The 24,247-nt window shown below is 38.2% G+C and overlaps 1 protein-coding gene across 5 annotated transcripts in view; it reads left to right on the forward strand.

The window, feature by feature from the left end:
* Positions 1-12,450, forward strand: part of LOC133550215 (ribokinase-like) — a 70,121-nt gene extending 57,671 nt beyond the window's left edge. For 3 of the 5 annotated variants that reach the window (XM_061896366.1, XM_061896365.1, XM_061896367.1), the window contains one exon: positions 12,318-12,446. In XM_061896366.1, the coding sequence (XP_061752350.1) occupies positions 12,318-12,350 (33 nt within the window). In that variant the 3' untranslated portion in view covers positions 12,351-12,446. Of the gene's footprint in view, positions 1-12,317 lie in introns of all 5 variants that reach the window. The other 2 variants (XM_061896364.1, XM_061896368.1) reach the window with 2 other exon arrangements.
* The last annotated feature ends 11,797 nt before the right edge of the window (positions 12,451-24,247 follow it).

The following is a 24,247-nucleotide window of genomic DNA, read 5'->3' on the forward strand; positions in this document are numbered from 1 at the left end:
TGATTGAGTCATTCCCTTGTAGATGACCTTTTACGATTCTTAAAACTAGCACAAAGCCATTCATCATGTAGTGAAGCATAACAAACGGAACCAAAACACTGTAAACATATGGATCACACATTTATGTATAGAAAATATGGGGAAGAATCAGGTATTAATGCAAAAATATGATTTTTAATGCGAGCAAGTGGAGGCGATTCTGTACTTAAATAATTAATTTCATTGGTTTAACACTAAAATGTAACAATATAATCTACATAAAACCTATTGCCCAGCCCCACTACTCAAAATAACCTAATTTATAATGGACTACAAAATGCATAAAATACATAATCACCTTATGCGCAATAATATACCCCACTATCAATCAATCAATCACTACTCAAATTAACCTGATTTATAATGTGGCCCACTACTCAAATTAATCGGATTTATAATGGACTACAAAATGCATAAAATACATAATCACCTTATGCACAATAATATGCAATATAGTTGTAGAGTCCACATCAGGGATCACCAACCTTTTTGAAACCAAGAGCTACTTCTTGGATACTGATTAATGCGAAGGGCTACCAGTTTGATACATACTTAAATAAATTGCCAAAAATAGCCAATTTGCTCAATTTACCTTTAACTCTATGTTATTATTAATAATTAATCATATTTATCTTTGTGGAAACACTGATCATCTTAATGATATCTCACAATAAATATATATTTTTGATGACATGTTTTAAATAGGTTATAATCAAATCTGCACTTTGTTAAAATATATAAAAAATTGGACCAAACTATATTTCTAACAAAGATAAATCATTATTCCTTCTAGATTTTCCAGAACAAAAATTTTAAAAGGAATTCAAAAGACTCTGAAATAAGATTTAAATTTGATTCTACAGATTTGCCAGAATAACGTTTTTGAATTTTAATCATAAGTTTGAAGAAATATTTCACAAATATTCTTTGTCGAAAAAACAGAAGCTAAAATGAAAATGTATTTATTATTCTTTCCAATAAAAAAAAAAAATTTACTTGAACATTGATTTAAATTGTCAGGAAAGAAAAAGAAGGAATTTAAAAGGTAAAAATGTATATGTGTGTAAAAATCCTAAAATAGTTTTTAAGGTTGTATTTTTTCTCTAAAATTGTCTTTCTGAAAGTTATAAGAAGCAAAGTGAAAAAAATACATGAATTTATTTAAACAAGTGGAGACCAATTCTTTAAAATATTTTCTTGGATTTTCAAATTCTATTTGAGTTTTGTCTCTCTTAGAATTAAAAATGTCAAGCAAAGCAAGACCAGCTTGCTAGTAAATAAACACAATTTAAAAAATAGAGGCAGCTAACTGGTAAGCGCTACTGTTTGAGCTATTTTTAGAACAGGCCAGCGGGCTACTCATCACCACATTGGTGACCCCTGGTCTACATAATCACATCTTTACCAAATCACAAGAATATGTGTCTTTTTATCTTTCACCAGATCTTTTTTTTTTTTTTGCATTTCTGTGTTCCTGACAGCCGACATTTTTTGTTGTCCTCAACTAAATTACTTTATCTTCCTGTTTTGTGCAAATCGTTGTGACATTTGAGGAACAAAGGACCCACTTTCTTTGGGGCTCTGTGACCTCTGTAGTGCCCCCACATTGTGAAGTAGACACATGTTACTGCCCTTATTATTCACCCCATACCACCACCTCTGTCATCCTGTTCCATGACTCACCTCACGGGCCTGCATCAGTCAGCAGAAAGCAGCAAAGCCTTGCTGTGGTTAGTAATACACACACATACACACACACATGCACACACATGCACACGCGCACACACATTTTCACTAACATGCCCTTCTGTTCTTTGATGGGCCCATAACTTGGAGGGTGTTTAACTCTTTTGGACACAATAATCCCTCTTCCAGTAAAGGCCTTTAACTCAAGTAGGGAAAAACATGTTATCTTCAGAGCCTTCTCTGGAAACATTGTGGTTTTGGTCATGATTAACTCTTCTGTTGTGACCGCGTTGATTTTGTTAAGCAGTTGTGACATGTTTGAAATTGTTTGAAAGGTGCCAAACTTGTCAGCGGTATATTTAATGATTTAGGCGCAACGGAGTGAGTAAAAATGTGATTCCCAAGCTGCTGCAAGTCTGAGCACTAAAAGTAAGGGGACCCGTATTGTGTCCGCTTTACAAATCGGTCTATTGTTTTATTGTTTTATGCTATGGTGTTTGAAAGCTCTATCTGCATAGTTGCTTCAGGAAATGTACCGCAGGGCTAAGAATGGACACCTTTCACCTTTTAAATTGATCTGGTACCGATTCCCGGTACCTGGGAATTTATACCGGTACTCAACAGTACCGATTTTTGTACTCTGGTGTATGTCCAAATGTGTTAATAGAAAATAAATGTATATTTTTGTTAAACATATCACACTGAGCTGTGCTATTCAATGGTTATCTTGTTTTCTTACAATTCTGTATCTCATTTGCAAGTACTATGCTGTACTATATTATATAATAGACTTTGCATGCCATTGCCATACCAAGATGTTAGATGGCAGTAGTGCATGGACTACAGTGTGTTGGGGTAGTCAGGAAGTAGTCTTTGCCAATATATTCAGGCCATGTCTGCACTAAGTCGTTTAACCCCTTAAATGAAAAATTATTTACCCTAAGCCCCGTTTTAGCCACACTAAACCATCGTTTAAGGGATCCCTCCTCGATTAATTTTTACACGGGTAAGTCAGCCGTGTAATTCTTGAATTTCCAGCACTTAGCTTTGTATAGACTCATTGATCGTTTACAAAGTGAGTTCGGAGAGGAAGTGATGCCAGAAAGGCCGCGCCCCACACAGGCAGTGTGGTTAAATTAAGACAGAATAACCTTGTCACAAAGACATACCTTTAGTTATGTCGTCCTGTTGGTGGGGAAAATCTTTGCTCCTCAAGCTGGCCTCCACAGGCGATAGGTAGGACTCCAAAAACCGCGACAGAATGTCCCCACATTTCGATGGCGAGGACTCCCAATCAACATTCCTCGCCGCCATGGAGGTTTTATAGTCTTGAGTCACTTTTAAGAGTAACCCCACCTCGTTGTCAAACCACACAAATAATTCTCTCTTCTTCTCAACGAGAGCAGCCATTTTCTATACAGTCGCAGATAGAATGAATACACTTCCAGGTAAGAGGTAACTATATGACACGCGCATTTTTTTTTTTTTCCTCCATGCGCACTACCATAAAATGGTTAACGTGGACCCCGACTTCAACAAGTTGAAAAACTTATTCGGGTGTTACCATTTAGTGGTCAATTGTACGGAATATGTACTGAACTGTGCAATCTATTAATGAAAGTATCAATCAATTAAAGGTCGCGTTGCGCCAGCGGACTGAGGGAGGCGGGGGTCTTAAACAATTGCATTGTTGTGTGTGGACACGCATAAGGTTAGGTGTAATTTACCCTGGATAATATTCAGGCCCCTTAGTGTAAACAGGGCCTGAATATTTTTAGTATTGTATTTATTACACACCAGCTGATTCATTGTAATGTGCATCATAGTTGTAGTTCGGATTACCAAACTTGGAGGTGTTAGAATTGTTAATGCTAATCTTTAGCATACTTATAACAAATCCAATGTTACTTGGCATTGAGCTAGTACATTTTGAAAAATAGAGCCTCACTGTTCTTTTGAGCGCCTTCTTCTTGCTTTGCTGCTATAGAAAAGTAAAAAAAAAAGTTAAATTACCATTGATAGTCACACACACACTAGGTGTGGCAAAATTATTGTCTGCATTTGACCCATCACCTGCTGGGAGGTGAGGGGAGCAGTGGGCAGCAGCTGTGGCCACGCCCGAGAATCATTTTTGGTGATTCAACCCCCAATTCCAACCCTTAATGCTGAGTGCCAAGCAGGGAGGTAATGGGTCCCATTTTTTATAGTATTTGGTATGTGTAACATAATATATAGGCAGTCCAGCTGAGTCTGCTCGAAGTGCTTGACTGCTTGTTTCCCGGCCAAGTACTTGTGCGGGTGCCAGTTTGGAACGAGAGGTGATGTCACATGAAACAAAGGTATCAAAATATGTCATCGTTTGATTTTTACATTAATCCGTACCCAGTAGTATTGACATACTTCCGTCGATACCTATAACCATTCCGAAATTGGTACCTATCTCTACGAAAGGCTCACATTTTTAGTTTTAATGGCAGCTGAATTGAGAGTTTGTGTGTTAGGCTGATATATGGCAGAGACTTACAGATTGGAACAATCGTGCCCACGGTGTCATTTCATTTTTGTTTTAATTGTATTAGTTTATTTAAACAGGGACAGCGTACATTGCTGTAAAATGCGCAGGTTTTAGGTACAAAGCTAGTTTCTAACTATAGTCTCTGGGCGAGATGATCGGCAGGAGCAAGCACTATACAATTAAAACAACAATCAAAAGCCTACCTGAAATACTAAAACTATTGATCAATGTCTCACACACATCTACGGCAACATCCAGCTTACACATTAAGCTTCAACAGCACCATGAACAATTACACAGAGGCATGGTTTCCTTGACACCAGGCAGGAAGAACAAAGCAGCAAAATAAAGCACATTAATGACGATGTTGATGTTCACAAGTCTGATTCTCAAGTAGCCATGATTTTAACATATTTTTGAATTTCCTTAATGTATCAACATAGCGCATATGAGAACGGATCTTGTTCCAAAACTGGACTGCCTTTACTGAGAAAACCGACTGTGTGAAGGCACTTTTCCTGAAGGGAACTATCAGGTTGTTGGAGAAGGCGGATCTAGTTTGTACCCTGCTCAGATGTACAAAATCAGAGCGTCGTGGTGGAGCCAAGCCAGGTAAGATTTTAAAAAACAGAATAGCATCATGAAATTTTACCAAATTTTCCCAGTTCAGTAATTGATATTTGTCCAATATATTGCAGTGGTGATGATTAAAAGATTTAATGTCCAGAACTTTTAGAACCTGCTTATAGATAGAGCAGATCGGTTTAAAAATTAGCAGGATTAAGTTTAGCCCTGCAAATTACTTCCTTGACATGCTTTTTAAATGTAAATTGTGAATCTAAAATGATTCCCAAGTATTCATAAACAGTAACAATAAAATCCTGATTTGAAATAAGCACATCAGGATATGGTAAATCAGATTTCCTTTTATCAAAAAACGTACAATCTTTCTTTTTAACATTTCAATGAAGACATGCGTTGTGAAGCCATTTGGAAACAGACTCCATAGTTTTATAAAGTTGTTTTCGAAATTCCTGCTTGTCCTTCTTATCTACATAGATCACAATATCATCCGCGTACATTTGCACTTCACATTCAGAGCACACAAATGGCAGGTCACTGATGTAGAGACTAAATAAAAATTAGTCCCAGAATTGAACCCTGTGGCACACCTGCGTCATTAGCAAGATGACAGTAAAATTAATTCATAACCCTGACAGCTTGTGTTCTATCATCTAAATACGACTTCATCCAATGTATGGCATCAGTAGAGAAATTTAATCATGACAATTTTGAGATGAGAACGATGACGACTAATGGGATCAAATGCCCTCTAAGTACAGGAAAACAGCACCAACCACACCGCCCTTGTCCATCTTGGATTTTACATGTTCAATATAAAAACACTTGGCAGTGTCGGTGGAATGGTTGGCTCTGCAGCCAAACTGCATGGCGTGCAGTTGTTAAGATGGGCCAAGAGCTGGTATGCAACACACCTCTCAGCAATCTTTGATACCACAGGGAGAATGCTAATAGATATGTAGTTTGTGACCTCATTTGTTTTTCCAGACTTAAAGACTGGCGTGAAAATGGCTGGCTTCCAGTCTCTTGGGCACAGAACCTGTCTAAAAGATGCATTTATTATTTTGGTGATAGGACTAGATAGTTTTTCTCTGTGAGTTTTTAACAGTGTGGAGTCCATTTCATTCACGTTCTGAAATCTGGAGTTTTTAAATACACTTGTTAATTTGTCCGCCTTTGATTGTGAGACTTCATTTAGGGAAAAAAACACCGGATGGGTTGAATTCAAGGATATATATATATATATATATATATATATATATATATATATATATATATATATATATATATATATATATATATATATATATATATATATATATATATGTATTAGGGGTGTGGGAAAGAATCGATTCAAATTTGAATCGCGATTCTCACGTTGTGCGATTCAGAATCGATTCTCTTTTTTTTTTTTATCTTTTTTTTTTTTTAACCAATCCAACAAAACAATACACAGCAATACCATAACAATGCAATTTAATTCCAAAACCAAACCTGACCCAGCAACACTCAGAACTGCAATAAACAGAGCAATTGAGGGGACACAAACACGACACAGAACAAACCAAAAGTAGTGAAACAAAAATGAATATTATCAACAACAGTATCAATATTAGTTATAATTTCAGCATAGCAGTGATTAAAAATCCATCATTGACATTATAATTAGACATTTATAAAAATAAAATAAAAAGAACAATAGTGTCGCAGTGGCTTACACTTGGATCGCATCTCATAAGCTTGACAACACACTGTCTCCAATATTTTCACAGAGATAAAATAACTCATATTTTTGGTTCATTTAATGGTTAGAACAAATTTACATTATTGCAATCAGTTGATAAAACATTATCCTTTACAATTATAAAAGCTTTTTTTAAAAATCTACTACTCTGCTTGCATGTCAGCAGACTGGGGTAGATCCTGCTGAAATCCTATGTATTGAATGAATACAGAATCGTTTTGAGTCGGAAAAATATCGTTTTTGAATAGAGAATCGCGTCGTATTGAAAAAATCGATTTATTATCGAATCGCGACCCCAAAAATCGATATTGAATCGAATCGTGGGACACATAAAGATTTGCAGCCCTAATAAATATATATATATATATATATATATATATATATATATATATATATATATTTATATATATATATATATATATATATATATATATATATATATATATATGTTACAGTTAAAAGGTTAAAGTACCAATGATTGTCACACACATACTAGATGTGGCGAAATGATTCTCTGCATTTGACCCATCACCCTTGATCACCCCCTGGGAGGTGAGGGATGCAGCGGGCAGCAGCGGTACCGCGCCCGGGAATCATTTATGGTGATTTAAAATCACCATAAAGATATATATATATATACTGTATACATAGTCAGGAGGAGGACTGTATGTATGGTAATAGTTTAATAGACTGAACAAAATGCTTATTAAATGCAGAGGCAACTTGCAAGGAATCTTCTGATAGACAACCATTTACCAGTAGTTGCAGTTTACTTTCTACAATTTTGTGGTCTTTTCCTGTCATTTTTTTTTGGTTGATCCCAAAAAAAAATCACAGTTTCCCTTCCCTTCTTAGATTTTAATTATAAAAAGGGATGCTTTAGCATTTCTTTGTTTTGTTATTTCTTTATTTCTGAGGGTTGTATACCTGCTCATATCTTGCCCTTGTTTTGATTGTAATGCTGCTCTTAAGGCCAGATCTCTCTCTTTCATCAATATTAATATGTTTTCATTTATCCGTGGGAGAATAGTTTTTTTTTAAACGTCTTGGTTTTGTTTCTTTTTTAAACTGTTAACATATAAAAGTCAGTTTTCACATCTACTCCAGACACCAATTCACCAAAGTTGATTTAATTAATTTTTAACTATAATTAAATTGTGAAGCTCCTTTTTAGAAGACGTAAAATATCCACTTTTGTTTGTAGTTTGATTGTTTCGTTTTTCGGTAGTTTTCTAGATGCAAGTGTTGGGTTATGATCAGATTGACCTGTGATCGTGTTGAAATATTTTGTTGTCCTTTCTGGTTTATTGCTAAACAGTAGATCAATGTGTGTCTGGGTTATAGAAGTTAACATTGTTGGCCCTTTAACAAGTTGTACAAGGTCATATTTTATTTATAGGGTCTTAAAGTATTTTCTCATCATTGTATCTTCATAGTTTATGTTAAAATATCGTATCAAGAGGATTTATTTATTAATATTACATTGTTTAAGCATGAAGTCTAGTCAACAGCTTTTCCAAAAATGTGCTTGCTTTACAGCAGGGAAATTAGGGGGCTCCTGAGATCAGTTCAAAACTGTGAAGACAAACATTTTTGCAGCAAATTCCAAAAAACACTGGAGTGTTCCTGTTGTTTAGAGTTGAGTAGACCACTGTAAACACATTGGTAAATCTTTGCATTGGCATTTTATCTTGCTAGCAAACATAGACATAAATGAGGCATTCCTCAAGGCACCCCTTTAAGTCCTCTCCTTTTTGGAAGTTACAATTTTTTTCCCTAATAGTATTTTTTAAATTAGTGTTGCTGTAACTTGTTTACTTTAGATGCAGTCAGTAGTTATTTGTTCAACTTCTTTATTTATATTGGTGGTATTCCTCATGGTTCCCATTTCGGTCCTCTCTTCTTCATCATTTGGGTTATTCATCTGGTGGCCTGCAAGTTCAGTTCAAAAAGGTTGTGAGAGATTCACAATTTTGCAGTAGATTCTTTCAAGCACTACAGTGATATCATAGACATGAGTGCTCCTGTAACTTCGACAAAATAAATAGACCTAAATCAAATATTTACGGTAAAGGAATATACAATACAATATAATGAAGAGAGAAGTCTGCCCCCCCTCCCCAGTCCTTAGCTTTCTGTAAATGTGGCCCCCAAAACAATTTAGTTGAATTTCCCTCATCTACAGTGTATGATTTGTTGGACAAAAAAAGTTTTTTCCTTGGTTGACCAAAACATGTTGGGGAAGAAAAATTTTCAAATTGTTCATACACACTGTTGACTTATATAGCCATGAAAAATAAAATAATAAAGATTTAAATGAACACATTTTGTGGGTTATGTTATTTTGAGTGATGCTGTATTTAAAAAAAAAAAAAGGGAAAATCTGCTGCATTATTTAATTTTTACCGGCTGAGATTATTCTAAATGCTTCTAAAATATACTTTTAAAGAACTCCGTTTCTCCGCACTCAGCCTTGAACGCTACATGAACCACGCTACACGTTACTTTGCTTTGTTCACTGCCTTTACTTTTTCAGACTGTTTACTAGTGTACAGGTCAATACAGAATGTGTTGGATCGGGGCGATCTGGATTCGAAAGCCCATGCCTCTTTACTTGGTAATAATTGAGCACAGGCTTCCCTCTTCTGAGATCAGAATCTGTTTTGTGTAGACAGTTAGATGAAGCTATAGCACACACACACACACAAGTATAGATTACTTTTCCAGGACTTGGGTGGCCTTGGTTTCCTCTGTCCTGTTCCGGGAGGTCCACCCCCAAAAGGCTAAATAAAGGTAGACAGACATTACAGCTGCTACACACAGTGGGTCCAGACAATCAAATTAGTCACAGTTGTATCTCATGCTCCATGGAGCAATTGAAAAATGTCTTCCTCGAAATTAATGATAAAAGGTAAACATGGCTGTGTCAGCATGGCCCAATATGAGAAAAGGGCCACATCATCTTGTTTAATAGCAAACACAAGTGCCATTGTATCTTATGTTGTGGATCAGTGAGAAACACAGAAGCGTTTACGATTAAGCATTCAGATGGATCAAAGATACAAGAGGTCTAATTGTTCTAATTAACGGTCTTTTTGATCGGCATAGCTTCCTCTCTTGTTACTTCCACGAAGTTGTCCCTGGCCGTTGGAAAGCGTTTGGACATAAAAGCCACTGTGAGTCAGCGTTGCCCCTGAGTTAGTCTCTGTTCTCCCCAGGGTGTCTTTCACTGACAAGGGCTGTAGCTCCAGGAGTTTGCACCATATGTCATAGCAAGAGTCAATCACACAGGAGAATGAGAAATATAGTCACTGGTTTTGGTCATCTGTGGAAACACTATTACCAGTCTAGATTGGTTTTATGTAAGGTTTCTTCTCTGTCCTTGATGATATACCAAAGTACAGCAAGTGTTGCCCATCCATCCACCCATCCATCCATTTCTACCGCTTATTCCCTTCGGGGTCGAGGGAGGTGCTGGAGCCTATCTCAGCTGCATTCGGGCGGAAGGCCTTGTACACCCTGGACAAGTCGCCAACTTGTCACAGGGCCAACACAAATAGACAATACTCACACTCACATTCACATAATATGACCAATTTAGTGTTGCTCAACCTATCCCCAGGTTCATGTCTTTGGAGGTGGGAGGAAGCCGAAGTAACCCACGCAGTCACGGGGAGGACATGCAAACTCCACACAGAAAGATCCCGAGTGCAGGATCGAACTCAGGAACTTCGTATTGTGAGGCAGGAGCACTAACCCCTCTGCCACTGTGCTGCCCATATTTTAACATTTTTCCGTCCATCCATCCATTTCCTACCGCTTATTCCCTTCGGGGTTGCGGGTGCTGCTGGAGCCTATCTCAGCTACAATCGGGCGGAAAGCGGGGAACACCCTGGACAAGTAGCCACAAATAAAAAAATACATGTACATAAGTATTCACAGCCTTTGCTCGGTACTTAGTTGATGCACCTTTGGCAGCAATTATAGCCACAAGTCGTTTTGAACACAATGCCACAAGCTTGTGTGCCAAGTCTGCTTATTATAAGGGAATCTGAGCTTGCAAATTTCCTGCAGTTGCTTATTTGGGCTTGCGTTACTGTCCTCATCATCAAGTACGAGTACAGGTAGTTTGTTCATCACTACATGTTTCCTGCGTATTGCGCCCCCAGTCGGCTTGGCATGAGCCCATATACGACGCATGCGCAACTATCTCAAAGCCCAAACTGACAGAGAAACAAGTGACGAGACACAGGGAGACTTAGTGGCAGTAAGTGGGAAAACTTCATGAAAAAATTTACAAAATATTCACACATTTGAATCTCGATTTATGAACATAACTAGTTCTTGAATGGGGTTCGTAAATTGAAGAGTTTGAATATCAAAGAAAATGTGTCCGTAAGAAACAATGTAAACATGACTAATGAGTTTCAGCCTCTGCAGAAGTCCATATTTTAGTAAACATTTGTACACTCTGAATACAATATAAAGCGCTGTTTAGTATATCAATCAAACAGTGACTACAACTTTCTATTGAATAACAATGGCAAAACAACAACTGGCTGAACTGGCCTCTTTACCGCCGCCCTGCCGACACACACACACTGTCACTAGCCCTTAACTTTAACGGCCAGGTAAATGGTAAATGGGTTGTTCTTGTATAGCACTTTTCTACCCCTTTGTAAGTCACTACAAACATTAGGAATACAAATTTGCGTTTAAATATTAGCAGCACGGCACTCGTTATGCCAATCAAATACGGTACTTAGCGATGCACAAAAAAGTCCAATATTGTCTTTCATGGATTAATGCTTAATATTGGGACCCCTTCAGATGTAAAGGTGTTTAAGATATTAACGAACGTGATTGCGTATAAAATAACGAAATGAAAAATATTGCCTCCATTACTTTGCTGAGTAACTAGTTACTTTTACAATGTAGTAATTGAGTTACTAACTCAATTACATTTTGGAAGAAGTAATTTGTAACTATAGCAAATTACTTTAAGGTAAGATGACCAACACTGTTGATAATAATCTTTGTGATTAACACATGCTTTCATATCATTTGACAATGTTTACCTGATAATTTGTAAGTAGGTTACTCATATTTATTGAAAATAAGAGCAAGATAACTAATTTAGTTTTAATATTTAAGTGGGCCCTAGGCCCTCTGCAGTGGAAAAGTTGGGCCCTGAGAAGAATCCCTGCCTTAGACCATCTCCTGAAACTCGGAAGTCATCGGCGATCACTCGAAGCGAGTATGATAGTCCTCCTGTTGGTGGGTCTGGTCATCTGTGGGTCCTCAGGTGGTTGTAGAGGCCGATCCGTGATCCACAGACTTTATTGTCGTGGTCGTGGTAGTGGTCTGAGGAGCTGTTTTGCTAGTGGATCTCTCCTTTCTTTGTTGCCTCTTGTTTTCCGCGGCACGGTGGAGGTCCTTTTCTAATTGTGCAGTGCCTTCATGGACCATCCTTCTCCACAAAACCCTCTGGTGGGCAGCCTCCTCCCAGGTGTTGAGGTTGAATCAGCATTTCCTCAGGTGGATTTTGAGGTTATCTTTATACCGCTTCTTCTGCCCTCCTTGGGTGCGTCGTCCTTCCACCAGTTGCCAGTACATTTGTTTCGGAAGCCGACTGTCTGGCAAGCGTATTACATGGCCTGTCCATCGCAACAGTGCCAAATGACAGTTGTGGTGATGCTGGGCATGTTAGCTTCCTTCAGAACACTAATGTAGGTGCGCCTATCTTCCCAGCTGATCCTGACGATCTTGCGCAGACATCGCTGATGGTACTGCTCCAGAGCCTTCAGGTGTCTGCTGTAGGTGGTCCAGCTCTCAGCCCCGTAGAGCAGAGTGGGCAGAACTACAGCTTGATAAACAGTAAGCTTGACATTGGTCTGGATGACCAGATTCTCAAAAACTATTTTCCTGAGCTTAGCAAAAGCTGTACTGGCACAACCTATGCGGTGGTGAATCTCTGCATCAATGACAGCTCTCGTTGAAAGAAGACTGCCAAGATAAGCGAAATGCTCCACGTTTTCCAAGATGTAGTTGTCCACATAAATTGTGGGGGGTTGGGAAGGTGTGTCAGGGGCTGGTTGGTACAGGATCTGAGTCCTCTTTATGTTAATGTCAAGTCCCAGGAGTTGGTACGCTCTGGCAAAAGCATCCATGATGTTCTGGAGGTCCGAAACTCGGAAGTACCTCTCAGTCACATGATTGCAACCCAGCAATACTGTCAGTTTGCAAAATATATTACAGCCTAATGGTACGTGTACAATATGTCAATATGCAAAATGGACTCTTATTTTGATAACAGTTTCAAAATTAAGTTATTCAATGTTTTTTGTTGTGCTGAGTAGAATTTTGCTGATTTTTCATGCATAACATAATAATAAACCGTAATTCCCAGACTATAAAGCACACCTAAATATAAGCCACTTTCAACCTATATTTTTTCACAAATTTTATTTTGTACATATACAGGACGCACACATCTCTATAAGCCGCAGGTTTTAAAACATGTATGACGTTTCTCTGTTTACACAGCCGCTTGTGTTCATTCCCAAAAGACGGTACAAAAAGTAGCCCGGCAAAAAAAGTCTTGAAGCGCTTTGTTCATTCTCCTTCTTCTCATGCGCTCTGAAACCACTGAAGTCTCCGATGTCGGAGAAGAAAAGAAATAAATCTGCCTCTACTCACTACTGAGCAAAGGGTCTGAATACTTATGACCATGTGATATTTCAGTTTCTCTTTTTTAATAAATTTACAAACATTTCTACATTTCAAACTAAGGTTATACGGTATACCCGTATTAGTATCGTAGCACGATACTAATGAATCATATTCGGTACTCTACCACTCTGTACAAGTATCATCCCTGCAGGACGAGGAATAGCTAAACATGCTTCACCGGCTCCACTATAATGATACCAAGTACAATAGCATTTATAGGTCATACTACTATGATCATACTAATATGATTACATCGATATTTTTTGGCATCACAACATCTTCTTTCATTTTTTTTAAAATTTGTATTATGTTTATAAACTCAGGAAATAATTCCCTGGACACATGAGGACTTTGATTATGACCAGTGTATGATCTTTTAAAGACTTGGTATCCGATTGGTACCCAAATGTGAGGTATCATCCAAAACTAATATAATGCATCCAAACAACAGAAGAATAAATGATCATTACATTTTAACAGAAGTGTAGGTAGAACATGTTAAAAGAGAAAGTCAGCAGATATTAACAGTAAATGAACAAGTAGGTTAATATTAATTTTCTACCACTTGTCCTTAATAATGTTGAAAAAAAAATAGAATGGAATATGACACAATATGTACTGAGATAGGCTCCAGCACCCCCTTGTCACTCCGAAAGGGATAAGCGGTAGAAAATGGATGGATGGATGTTACTGCATACGTCAGCAGACTAATTAAGAGCCTTTGTTTGCTTTCAAGTTGTCTTGTATGTTCACTATTTTATTCAAGGACAAACTTGCAATAACAAACATATGTTTAATGTACTGTAAGATTTTTTTGTAAAAATAGGGCCAATAATGCAATTGTTTTGTGATCCCCTTTATTTAGAAAAGTAACAAAATACATTTGTATTTATAAATACAAAATATTGGTATCGCTATTTCAAACAAAGCAAAAGTAAGTAATTATGATTAGTAAGTATTAGTAGGCTGCGATGAGGTGGCGACTTGTCCAGGGTGTACACCGCCTTCCATGCGATTGTAGCTGAGATAGGCACCAGCGACCCCAAAGGGAAAAAGCGGTAGAAAATGCATGGATGGAAGTATTAGTAGGTGCTCTGAGGCAATGTCCGTACAAAAACTGGATTTCACAACTGTTTTAGCCGACAAAATGAATGTGAATCTAAACAATTTTTTTCCTGCAGAACAATTCTGTTCAAGTTTGAATTGATGCCATTATGCCTAATTAAAACAAGTAACTGTCACCCACTTGGAAATATTTTGACACAATCACAGCCTGTAGGAATTTGCACAATAAGACTTGTCAGTCAGAATGACTGAGCATTTGTTTTTGTCTTGTTTCATGTCCTTTGAGTCTGAAGGACACACCCTCTTAGTTTCTTGTCTTGTAAAAGCCTTCAAGTCAAAGAAAAAGGAGAAAAGAATTTGCTTTTTATCTAGATTTTGTTTGTTAATGTTGAATAATTAAAGCTAAGTCAATGTCGTTTTGTGTTGTCCTGTTTGTGTTAGCAATCTGTTCCAAAAGGTGCAATGAAGACTGAGTCCTACAAAACCTCAAGCAAATTTTCCTGTAAGAATGAATGGAAATCAAATTAATCCATTACGGGCAAAGATTTTACACAGTACAACCCAACTTCTTCCGGCTTTCAATGATGTAATTACGTATGTAACACAAAGCAAATTATCCATCCATCCATTTTCTACAGCTTGTCCCGTTTGGGGTAGCGGGGGGTGCTGGAGCCTATCTCAGCTGCATTCGGGCAGAAGGTGGGGTACACAAAGTAGTCAGCTAATAATAACAATTTAGATAGCTAGCATTAGCTGCATGTCTTTGAATGTATATTCCATCATAACAACAACATTACTGCAAATTGTTTTCCGCTTCTCTTGGACTGCTTTTTTGTATGTTGGCGAAACCGGGTGAGTGACCACTGTAAAAACCCATCATTTTTTTCGGGCGGGTAAAAATTTCTATTACATAAACTTTGTACTTGTGAAAAATATAGAAAATTGTCAAGCGAGTACACAACATCCTGAAAGACAGATACCACCCAGCACTTGGCCTTTTCAACCTGCTACCTTCTGGAAGGAGGTATAGATCGATTCGCGCCAGGACAACCAGAATGTGTCACAGTCTGTATCCCCAGGCTGTGAGACTGCTTTATGAACAGCCTGCCACCTTGCTGCCCCAGACCATCTTATTACCTCAGTCTTCATCGCCTTATTAATTGTGCTCTGTACATTGCATTGCTACAACATCAATGTAACATCCATCAGACATCTGACTCTTCCCAACCCCACACCCCTCTATTCGCGATCTTTTTGACAATGCTAAACTGTAAACCATTTTCAACCTACACATCAATGCAGTTTTTATGCCGCTAGACAAAGCTCAAACAAAATCTCGTTGACATGTATGACTTAAGTGTTATTATGACAATGACAATAAAGGGATTGATTGATTGATTGATTGATTGAAACAAATTTGTTCTGTTAAACCATTAATTGTAACATAAGATATCTAGTAATGTTCTTGTCATACATTTTGCTTTGAAAAATGTAACTGTCAGGAAGTTGCAAACAGCACCTGTAAGCTATGTCTTAAATCACGGTTCTCAAACTCAATTTACCTGGGGGCCACTGGATGCAGAGTCTGGGTGAGGCTGGGCCGCAAGAAAATATTTCATAAAAACAACATTTTGCATGCTCCTCAGCATGTGTAGTTGTATAATGATGTTTCAAATTGTATTCCTTGTGCACCGCAACTTTCTATGTGCAAATAAGACATGCCGGGGTTGCCACTATGCTCAACAAAGAAATATTGCCCACTTTTCCTGAAATTGTCTTTGCTCATCACTAACCTTTCTCTTCACTGCAGGCTTTAAAAAAAGACATGTTTGGGCTTGTGAAATATTTTTTGTTTTTAGCCGACGCACAGAGAATAATGTTTTTTCCGCAATGTATGTCGTTCCGCTTTTCCTCCCTACAGCAACACGGCAGTCGGTGGATAATAGCCGGGAAAGTACTGGGATAGCGAGCGCAAAAAAGTGACGGCCCTTGAAGTGTTATGCGGCGTCATATATAGTGTGCATCGTGTGAGGCAATGCAAATTAAACAATAAAAAAAAAAGAACGATTTGAATCGGTCCAGGTTATCGGGGACTGTTATTACTGACGGACAGGTGTCGCAGTGTGACTGTAGCCAGGCACGTAAGAAAACCCTCGTCTCCATGGCAACGTTTCTGTCGCTTTCACTCATTTGCGGCTTTTCCACTAACGCAGGGGTATTTTCGAGCCAAATAACAAAAATTGTCTGTATGGAGCCAACGGGAGGGGTGGAGGGCTCTCCGTGGAGTTTACAGTTCCCCCGTCCAAAGGCAAAACCCAGTAACTCAATTTTGGTCAAAACTGAGCTGATAATAATTTTGGAGTTCCTAGGTGATATGCTTTACATTAGTGTATGCGATATTGTAATTTGTTCCGTAAGTAAGCTGTTACGCGCATGGCAGGACCTAGCAACTACCAAATAACCGCGTAGATACAACAGAAAAACCTAGTATCTCAAGGGACCAATCGGAGCTTCTTTGTCAGTCGCCTTATTGTCTTCAATGAGACATTTGCATGAATGGGGGCCGACGGTCAACCTGATTATGTGATATTATGGCACGAGGGGATATTTGGAAGATTGGCCCAGGACGTTGCAAGCACCTTCATTAAATGTATTGTTCTTGATTCTTCCCCTTGCATACTCTTTTGGGCAGATAACTGTGGAGGTCAAAATAAAAACGGGACGCTGTACACGGCTCTTGTCCAATGTGCAAACGCAGAATGGGGCCCACCTGAGATTGTGATAAAATATCTGGAGAAAGGGCACACGTTCATGAGAGCAGATTAAATCCATGGCTCAATCGGCAAGAAAATGAAAGCCCAAGAAAACATCTATACGTTTGATGACTTTGTAGATCTTTGTAAGACAGCATTAAGATAGATTGGTTTTCCTTTGTTTTCTCAAAATCAGCTAGAAGTGAGTTACTAGGTTTTGCCTTTGGACGGGAGAGTTACGGTAGCACAATTAGCCCCGAACAGGCTAACATCACGACTAACGTGTTACACGTCCGATTAGCCCAGCGACTCTCTGTCGGAGTATCAGCGCTCGGGTCCAGTGCACCACAGTTTTGTATTGTCGCTCGGTCCTTCGGCGAAGTGCTTCGGAAGCCATCGGGCCTCTCGTCTCCTCGGTCTGGACTGTTCACAGCAGCGCTGGGGGAGGGAGCGAGAGAGAGACACACACACACACAGTGACAGAGAAAGAGAGTGAGAGAGAACGAGCAGGCGGGCAGGCGAGCGAGGGAAGAAAAGCGCGTGCGGGTCTAGTGGAAAAGCGCAAAACGTTTCTCTGCTTGCATCATGCAAGTGACGTCAGTGTTCGGCCCTCGAGAGCCATATACCACACCGTGATTGGTAGATTCCTTCAGCTTCGCACATAACTCTGTCAAGCGCCATTCATATAAAACTTGCGGGCCACACTAACAATAAACTTTCATATTAAGGTGGGGGCCACAAAATAACGTTGCGGCCCACGGGCCGCATGTTTGGGACCCCTGTTTTAAATCCACTAAACCCAAATGTACACTTTATGAAAAATATTATATTGAAAACAGTATCAACCTACAGTATCTTAAAATGTAAGTACAACCTTCAACCATTTTACTACAGAATGTCTTTTCATGGGGGAATACTAGAAATGAAGCTTGAATATACTTTAGAGTAGTCAGTGTACAGCTGCTACACAAAGTGTCATTTCTATAGAGTTATCCGTTTAAGATTATTTGTATTGTTTTACATGTCTTCAGAATTAATAATCTTTTTAACTGTGAAAGTTTAATACATGTGTAATGAACTTGATTGTGGCTAAATAAAGAAAATTTAGCACATTATTTTGTGTCCCGTTTTGATAAGACGCTATTGTCTATCTTTTAGTTTATATTTGTGCATTCATAAATTTTTCTTGAGCAAACTTTCCTTTTAAAATTATTGATGGAAATTCACAACAATTTATTGCAACTTTCCCTTCTTTCTGCAATTTTATTCCAACAAACTAAAAAAAAAAAAACTCGCACTTTCTATTTGCACTTTTTTGTATGAACTTCTGCAAATGTACACATCCCAGTGGGTAAACATTGAATTTAAATACTTTTGAAGTTTAAAAACATTAAATCTACGATGCAAATAAAGCATATTTTGTTGTATTTGTTGAATTACAAAGACACTTCAAACATCCTTCCATCCATCCATTTTTCTACCGCTTATTCCCTTCGGGGTCGCGGGTGGAGCTGGTGCCTATCTCAGCTACAATCAGGCGGAAGGCGGCGTACACCCTGGACAAGTCGCCACATCATCGCAAACAATGATTATAAAATTCATGAAGTCACAAGATGATGAAATGGTAATGAAAAAATAAGCCTTAAAACATTGAAAGTTTTTGAAAATGCCACAAGATGAGGCATTTTAGGCCGCAAGATTCACAAATAGAGGCTGTGAAATCCTGGAGCATCTGGTATACAAAAACCGAAGCAACATTTTTATGAACACATTATACTTGAAACCAATATTATACAATAAGTGGGATGTACAAAAATTAAGGGACCACTAGTACATAGGAAAAAAAATGGTGTAAAGTTCCAATGTAGCTACTCCCGTCATACGGAAGAGAGATTGTCTTTTCTCACCAAGAAATCTGCCACGGCCATTTCAAACTTCAGTGTGAGATCCGGCAGAGAACAGGCACAGGAAAGTCGTAAAGGTCAAGGAGCGCTGGACGGAAGCGACCGACACAAGCGTCAAGGCTCATCTTGGCGAGCGCTTGTGTCACTTGATTGACAGGACTCTAGATCTAACCTTCACCAAAGTGTGTCGAGGGCAGCGGCAGTGGGGATGAGGGGGGTAGGGGGCATACTTGTCAGCCTTGTTGAGCTTCATCTTGTAGTCCCGCTTACATCATGGACCTCTTGGAGGAGGAGGAGATGTTAGAGAGGAAGACAAAGGCGGGATGGAAGTTTGGATTAGAACTGACTTCAAGTTTGCATCACTGGTGTGACTGGATGAATGAATGTTGGTATAGACCAGGGATCACCAACCTTTTTGAAACCAAGAGCTACTTCTTGGGTACTGATTAATGCGAAGGGCTACCAGTTTGATACACACTTAAATAAATAGCCAATTTGCTCAATTTACCTGTAATAAATAAATCATATGTGTATATATATATATATATATATATATATATATATATATATATATATACATATACATATATATATATATATATATATATATATATATATGTATATGTATGTGTGTATATATATATATATATATATATACATACATATATATATAAATTGGTATTCCTGTCCGTCATTCCGTCGTACATTTTTTTTCCTTTTACGGAAGGTTTTTTGTAGAGAATAAATGATGAAAAAAACACTTAATTGAACGGTTTAAAAGAGGAGAAAACAGGAAAAAAATTTAAATTAAATTTTGAAACATAGTTTGTATTCAATTTCGACTCTTTAAAATTCAGAATTCAACCGAAAAAAAAGAAGAGAAAAATTAGCTAATTCAAATCTTTTTGAAAAAATTTAAAAAATAATTTATGGAACATCATTGGTAACTTTTCCTGATTAAGATTAATTTTAGAATTTTGATGACATGTTTTAAATCCAATCTGCACTTTGTTAGAATGTATAACAAATTGGACCAAGCTATATTTCTAACAAAAACAAATCATTATTTCTTCTAGATTTTCCAGAACAAAAATTTTAAAAGAAATTCAAAATACTTTGAATTAAGATTTAAATCTGATTGTAAAGATTTTCTAGATTTGCCAGAATCATTTTTTTTTATTATTTTAATCATGAAGAAATATTTCAAAAATATTCTTCGTCGAAAAAACAGAAGCTAAAATGAAGAATTTAATTAAAATGTATTTATTATTCTTTACAATTTAAAAAAAAAATACTTCAACATTGATTTAAATTGTCAGGAAAGAAGAGGAAGGAATTTAAAATGTAAAAAGGTGTTTAAAAATCCTAAAATCCTTTTTAAGGTTGTATTTTCCTCTAAAATTGTCTTTCTGAAAGTTATAAGAAGCAAAGTAAGAAAATAAATGAATTAATTTAAAAAAGTGAAGACCAAGTCTTTAAAATATTTTCTTGGATTTTCAAATTCTATTTGAGTTTTGTCTCTCAGAATTAAAAATGTCGAGCAAAGCGAGACCAGCTTGCTAGTAAATGAATAACATTTTAAAAATAGAGGCAGCTCACTGGTAAGTGCTGCTATTTGAGCTATTTTTAGAACAGGCCAGGGGGCGACTCATCTGGTCCTTACGGGCGACCTGGTGCCCGCCGCGTTGGTGACCCCTGGTATAGACGGATGAATAAATGGTTTGTTGAATGTATGGATGGGTGGTAGGTTGAATGAATAGATGGTTGGTGTGGATGTATGGCCAGAAGGATGAAAAAATTGATGGTTGGTTGGCTTGTTGGTTGAATGGATCATAGTTGGATAGATCAACCGATTGATGGTTGTTTGCATGGATAGATGGGGTGATAGATTGATGAACGGATAGATCGACCAACTAATGGATGGTTGGGTGATTTGTTGGTTGGATGGATGGGTTGATAGATTGATGGACATATAAATGGCAAAATGATTAATAATGAAGTGGATTTATGGTTGGTTGAAACAGTCCATATATAGAGTTGTGATCAAAGGTTTGCATACACTTTTAAAGAACATAATGTCATGGCTGTCTGACATCGCATGGACAAAGATAAGACCTTCTAGAGGAAAAATCTGTGGTCAGATGAAACAAAAATTGAGCTGTTTTGCTACAATACCCAGCAATATGTTTGGAGGAAAAAAGTTGAGGCCTTTAATCCCAGCAACACCAATCCTACTGTCAAGCATGGTGGTGGTAGTTTTGCTGCCAATGGAACTGGTTCTTTACAGAGAGTAAATGGGACAATGAAAAAGGAGGATTACCTCCAAATTGTTCAGGACAACCTAAAATTATCAGCCAAGAGGTTGAGTGTTGGGCGCAGTTAGATGTTCCAACCATACTTGCCAACCCTCCTGAATTTTCTGGGAGACTCCCAAATTTCAGTGCCTCTCCTGAAAATCTCCCGGGACAACCTTTCTCCCGAATTCCTCCCGATTTCCAGCCGGACTTGAGTGAGGACAGCCTGTTGTCACGTCCACTTTTCCTCCATATAAACAGCGTGCCGGCCCAGTCACGTTATAACATCTACGGCTTTTGGAAAGTGCACACACAACAGGTTTATCTATAACCCATAAAGTAGGCTGGCACGGAGCTATTTTTCAGCGTGTGTGTATTCCAGCCGGCAATACACTGACCCACAACATCCGGGATCCCATCATGCATTGCTTCAAAACTACGGCAAGTAGTAATGTCCAAAAAAAGATAGTGACAGAGAATAAAACGAGGATGGACAATTCAACCCTAAACTCACTCCTTTCCTGCAAACTAAATGTCACAGATGCTGCCCATACCTATGCTCCTTCAAAGGCTGTGCTGCTGGCTGCAGAGCATTGGACTTTCAAATACAAAAATGAGCAGAGAAGAGGGTTGTGCGTGTGTATGTGTGTAAATATATATGTGATGAGGTGGCGACTTGTCCCGGGTGTACACCGCCTTCCGCCCGATTGTAGCTGAGATAGGGACCAGTGCCTCCGCAACCCCAAAGGGGAATACGCGGTAGAAAATGGATAGATATATATATCTTATATATATATCCATCCATCCATTTTCTACCGCTTATTCCCTTTCGGGGTCGCGGGGGGCGCTGGCGCCTATCTCAGCTACAAGGGGAATAAGCGGTAGAAAATGGATATATATATATATATATATATATATATATATATATATATATATATATATATATATATATATACATATATATATATAAGTACAGTTGTGGTTCATGTATCGTTAATAAATAAATAAATCGGAAGTTACTCACCAGTTTCTCAGAACTGGAGTGGTTTTTGTTTTTTTTACTAAATACTCAAGTAATTATTTGGATGACTACTTTTTATTTCATATTATAGTAATTTACCCTTCACCTCTTTCTTTAAAGCAGGGGTCTCAAACATGCGTCCCGCGGGACAATTGCGGCCCGCGGGACATTATTATGCGGCCCGCGCTTTAATACGACAATTTAATGTTGGTGCGGCCCGCGAGGTTAATATGAACGGCGCTTGACATGCTTGCCAACGTCCCCAATTTTCCGGGAGACCCCTGAATTTCAGGGAACCAATTCTCTCGAAGCCCCTGTCAATTTTTACCAGATCAACAATATTCAAAAGTGCCATAATGGCACTGCCTTTAGCGCCCCCTACATCCTGAACTGACAGCGTGCAAGCCCAGTTGTATGTTGCATCTGGCCATATGAGACGCACGTGTGTTATTGCAAGATATATTTGATCAACAGCTACACACATCACACTAATGGTGGCCGTAAAAAAAACTTTTAACACTGTTACAAATATGTGCCAGACTGTGAACCCACACCAAACAAGAATGACAAACACATTTCGGGAGATACAACATAAACACACCAGAACAATTACCCAGAATCCCATGCAGACCTAACTCTTCCGGGCTACAATATACACACCCCCGCTACCACCAACCCCCCACAATACCCAAAGTATTGTGGGTATTTGTTCTCTTCTGTTTAAGTTGTGTTAGGGTGCAGAAATTCTCCCAAAAAGGGTTTGTCATTCTTGTGTGGTGTCGGTTCACAGTGTGGCGCATATTTGTAACAGTGTAAAAGTTGCTTATACGGCCACCCTCAGTGTGACGTGTATGGCTGTTGACTAAATACGTCTTGCAGCCACTGACGTTGTTCTGCACAAGTCTCACACAACATGATACAGAGCCAGCACATTGGTTGTGTGATATAAAAGCGTGCGCGATGACATGTAGTGGAGCAGTAGTTTTCATTTGGGGGTACGCGGACCCCTGGGGGTACTTAAAGGTTTTTGATTGATTGATTGATACTTTTATTAGTAGATTGCACAGTTCAGTACATATTCCGTACAATTGACCACTAAATGGTAACACCCGAATAAGTTTTTCAACTTGTTTAAGTCGGGGTCCACGTTAAACAATTCATGTTACAAATATATACTATCAACATAATACAGTCATCACACAAGTTAATCATCATAGTATGTACATTGAATTATTTACATTATTTACAATCCGGGGGGTGGGATGAGGAGCTTTGGTTGATATCAGTACTTCAGTCATCAACAATTGCATCAACAAAGAAATGGACATTGAAACAGTGTAGGTCTAACTTAGTAGGATATGTACAGCCAGCAGAGAACATAGTGAGTTCAGATAGCGTAAGAACAAGTATATACATTAGAAGTACATAATCCGGGGAGATGGGATTTGAATGGAGGAGGGTATTAGTAAAGTGTTGAAGTTGCCTGGAGGTGTTGTTTTAGAGCGGTTTTGAAGGAATATAGAGATGCACGTACTTTTATACCTGTTGGGAGTGCATTCCACATTGATGTGGCATAGAAAAAGAATGAGTTAAGACCTTTGTTAGATCGAAATCTGGGTTTAACGTGGTTTTGTGGAGCTCCCCCTGGTGTTGTGGTTATGGCGGTCATTTACGTTAAGGAAGTAGGTATGTCAAGGGTCAAGTGAGATTTATTAAAAACATTGCTAAAAAAACAGCAGCAATTCATAAATCCTTTATACATATGTTTATTGAATACTATTTCAATCAAGTATCTAAGTATCCAAAACAGTGTTCATAAACTGTGGAAAAATAATCCAACAATCCAACATTCAGTGTTGACAGCTAGACTTTTTGTGGACATGTTCCATAAATATTGATGTTAAAGATGTAT

Source organism: Nerophis ophidion, linkage group LG03 (genome assembly GCF_033978795.1).
Source record: "Nerophis ophidion isolate RoL-2023_Sa linkage group LG03, RoL_Noph_v1.0, whole genome shotgun sequence".
NCBI classification, from domain to species: domain Eukaryota; kingdom Metazoa; phylum Chordata; class Actinopteri; order Syngnathiformes; family Syngnathidae; genus Nerophis; species Nerophis ophidion.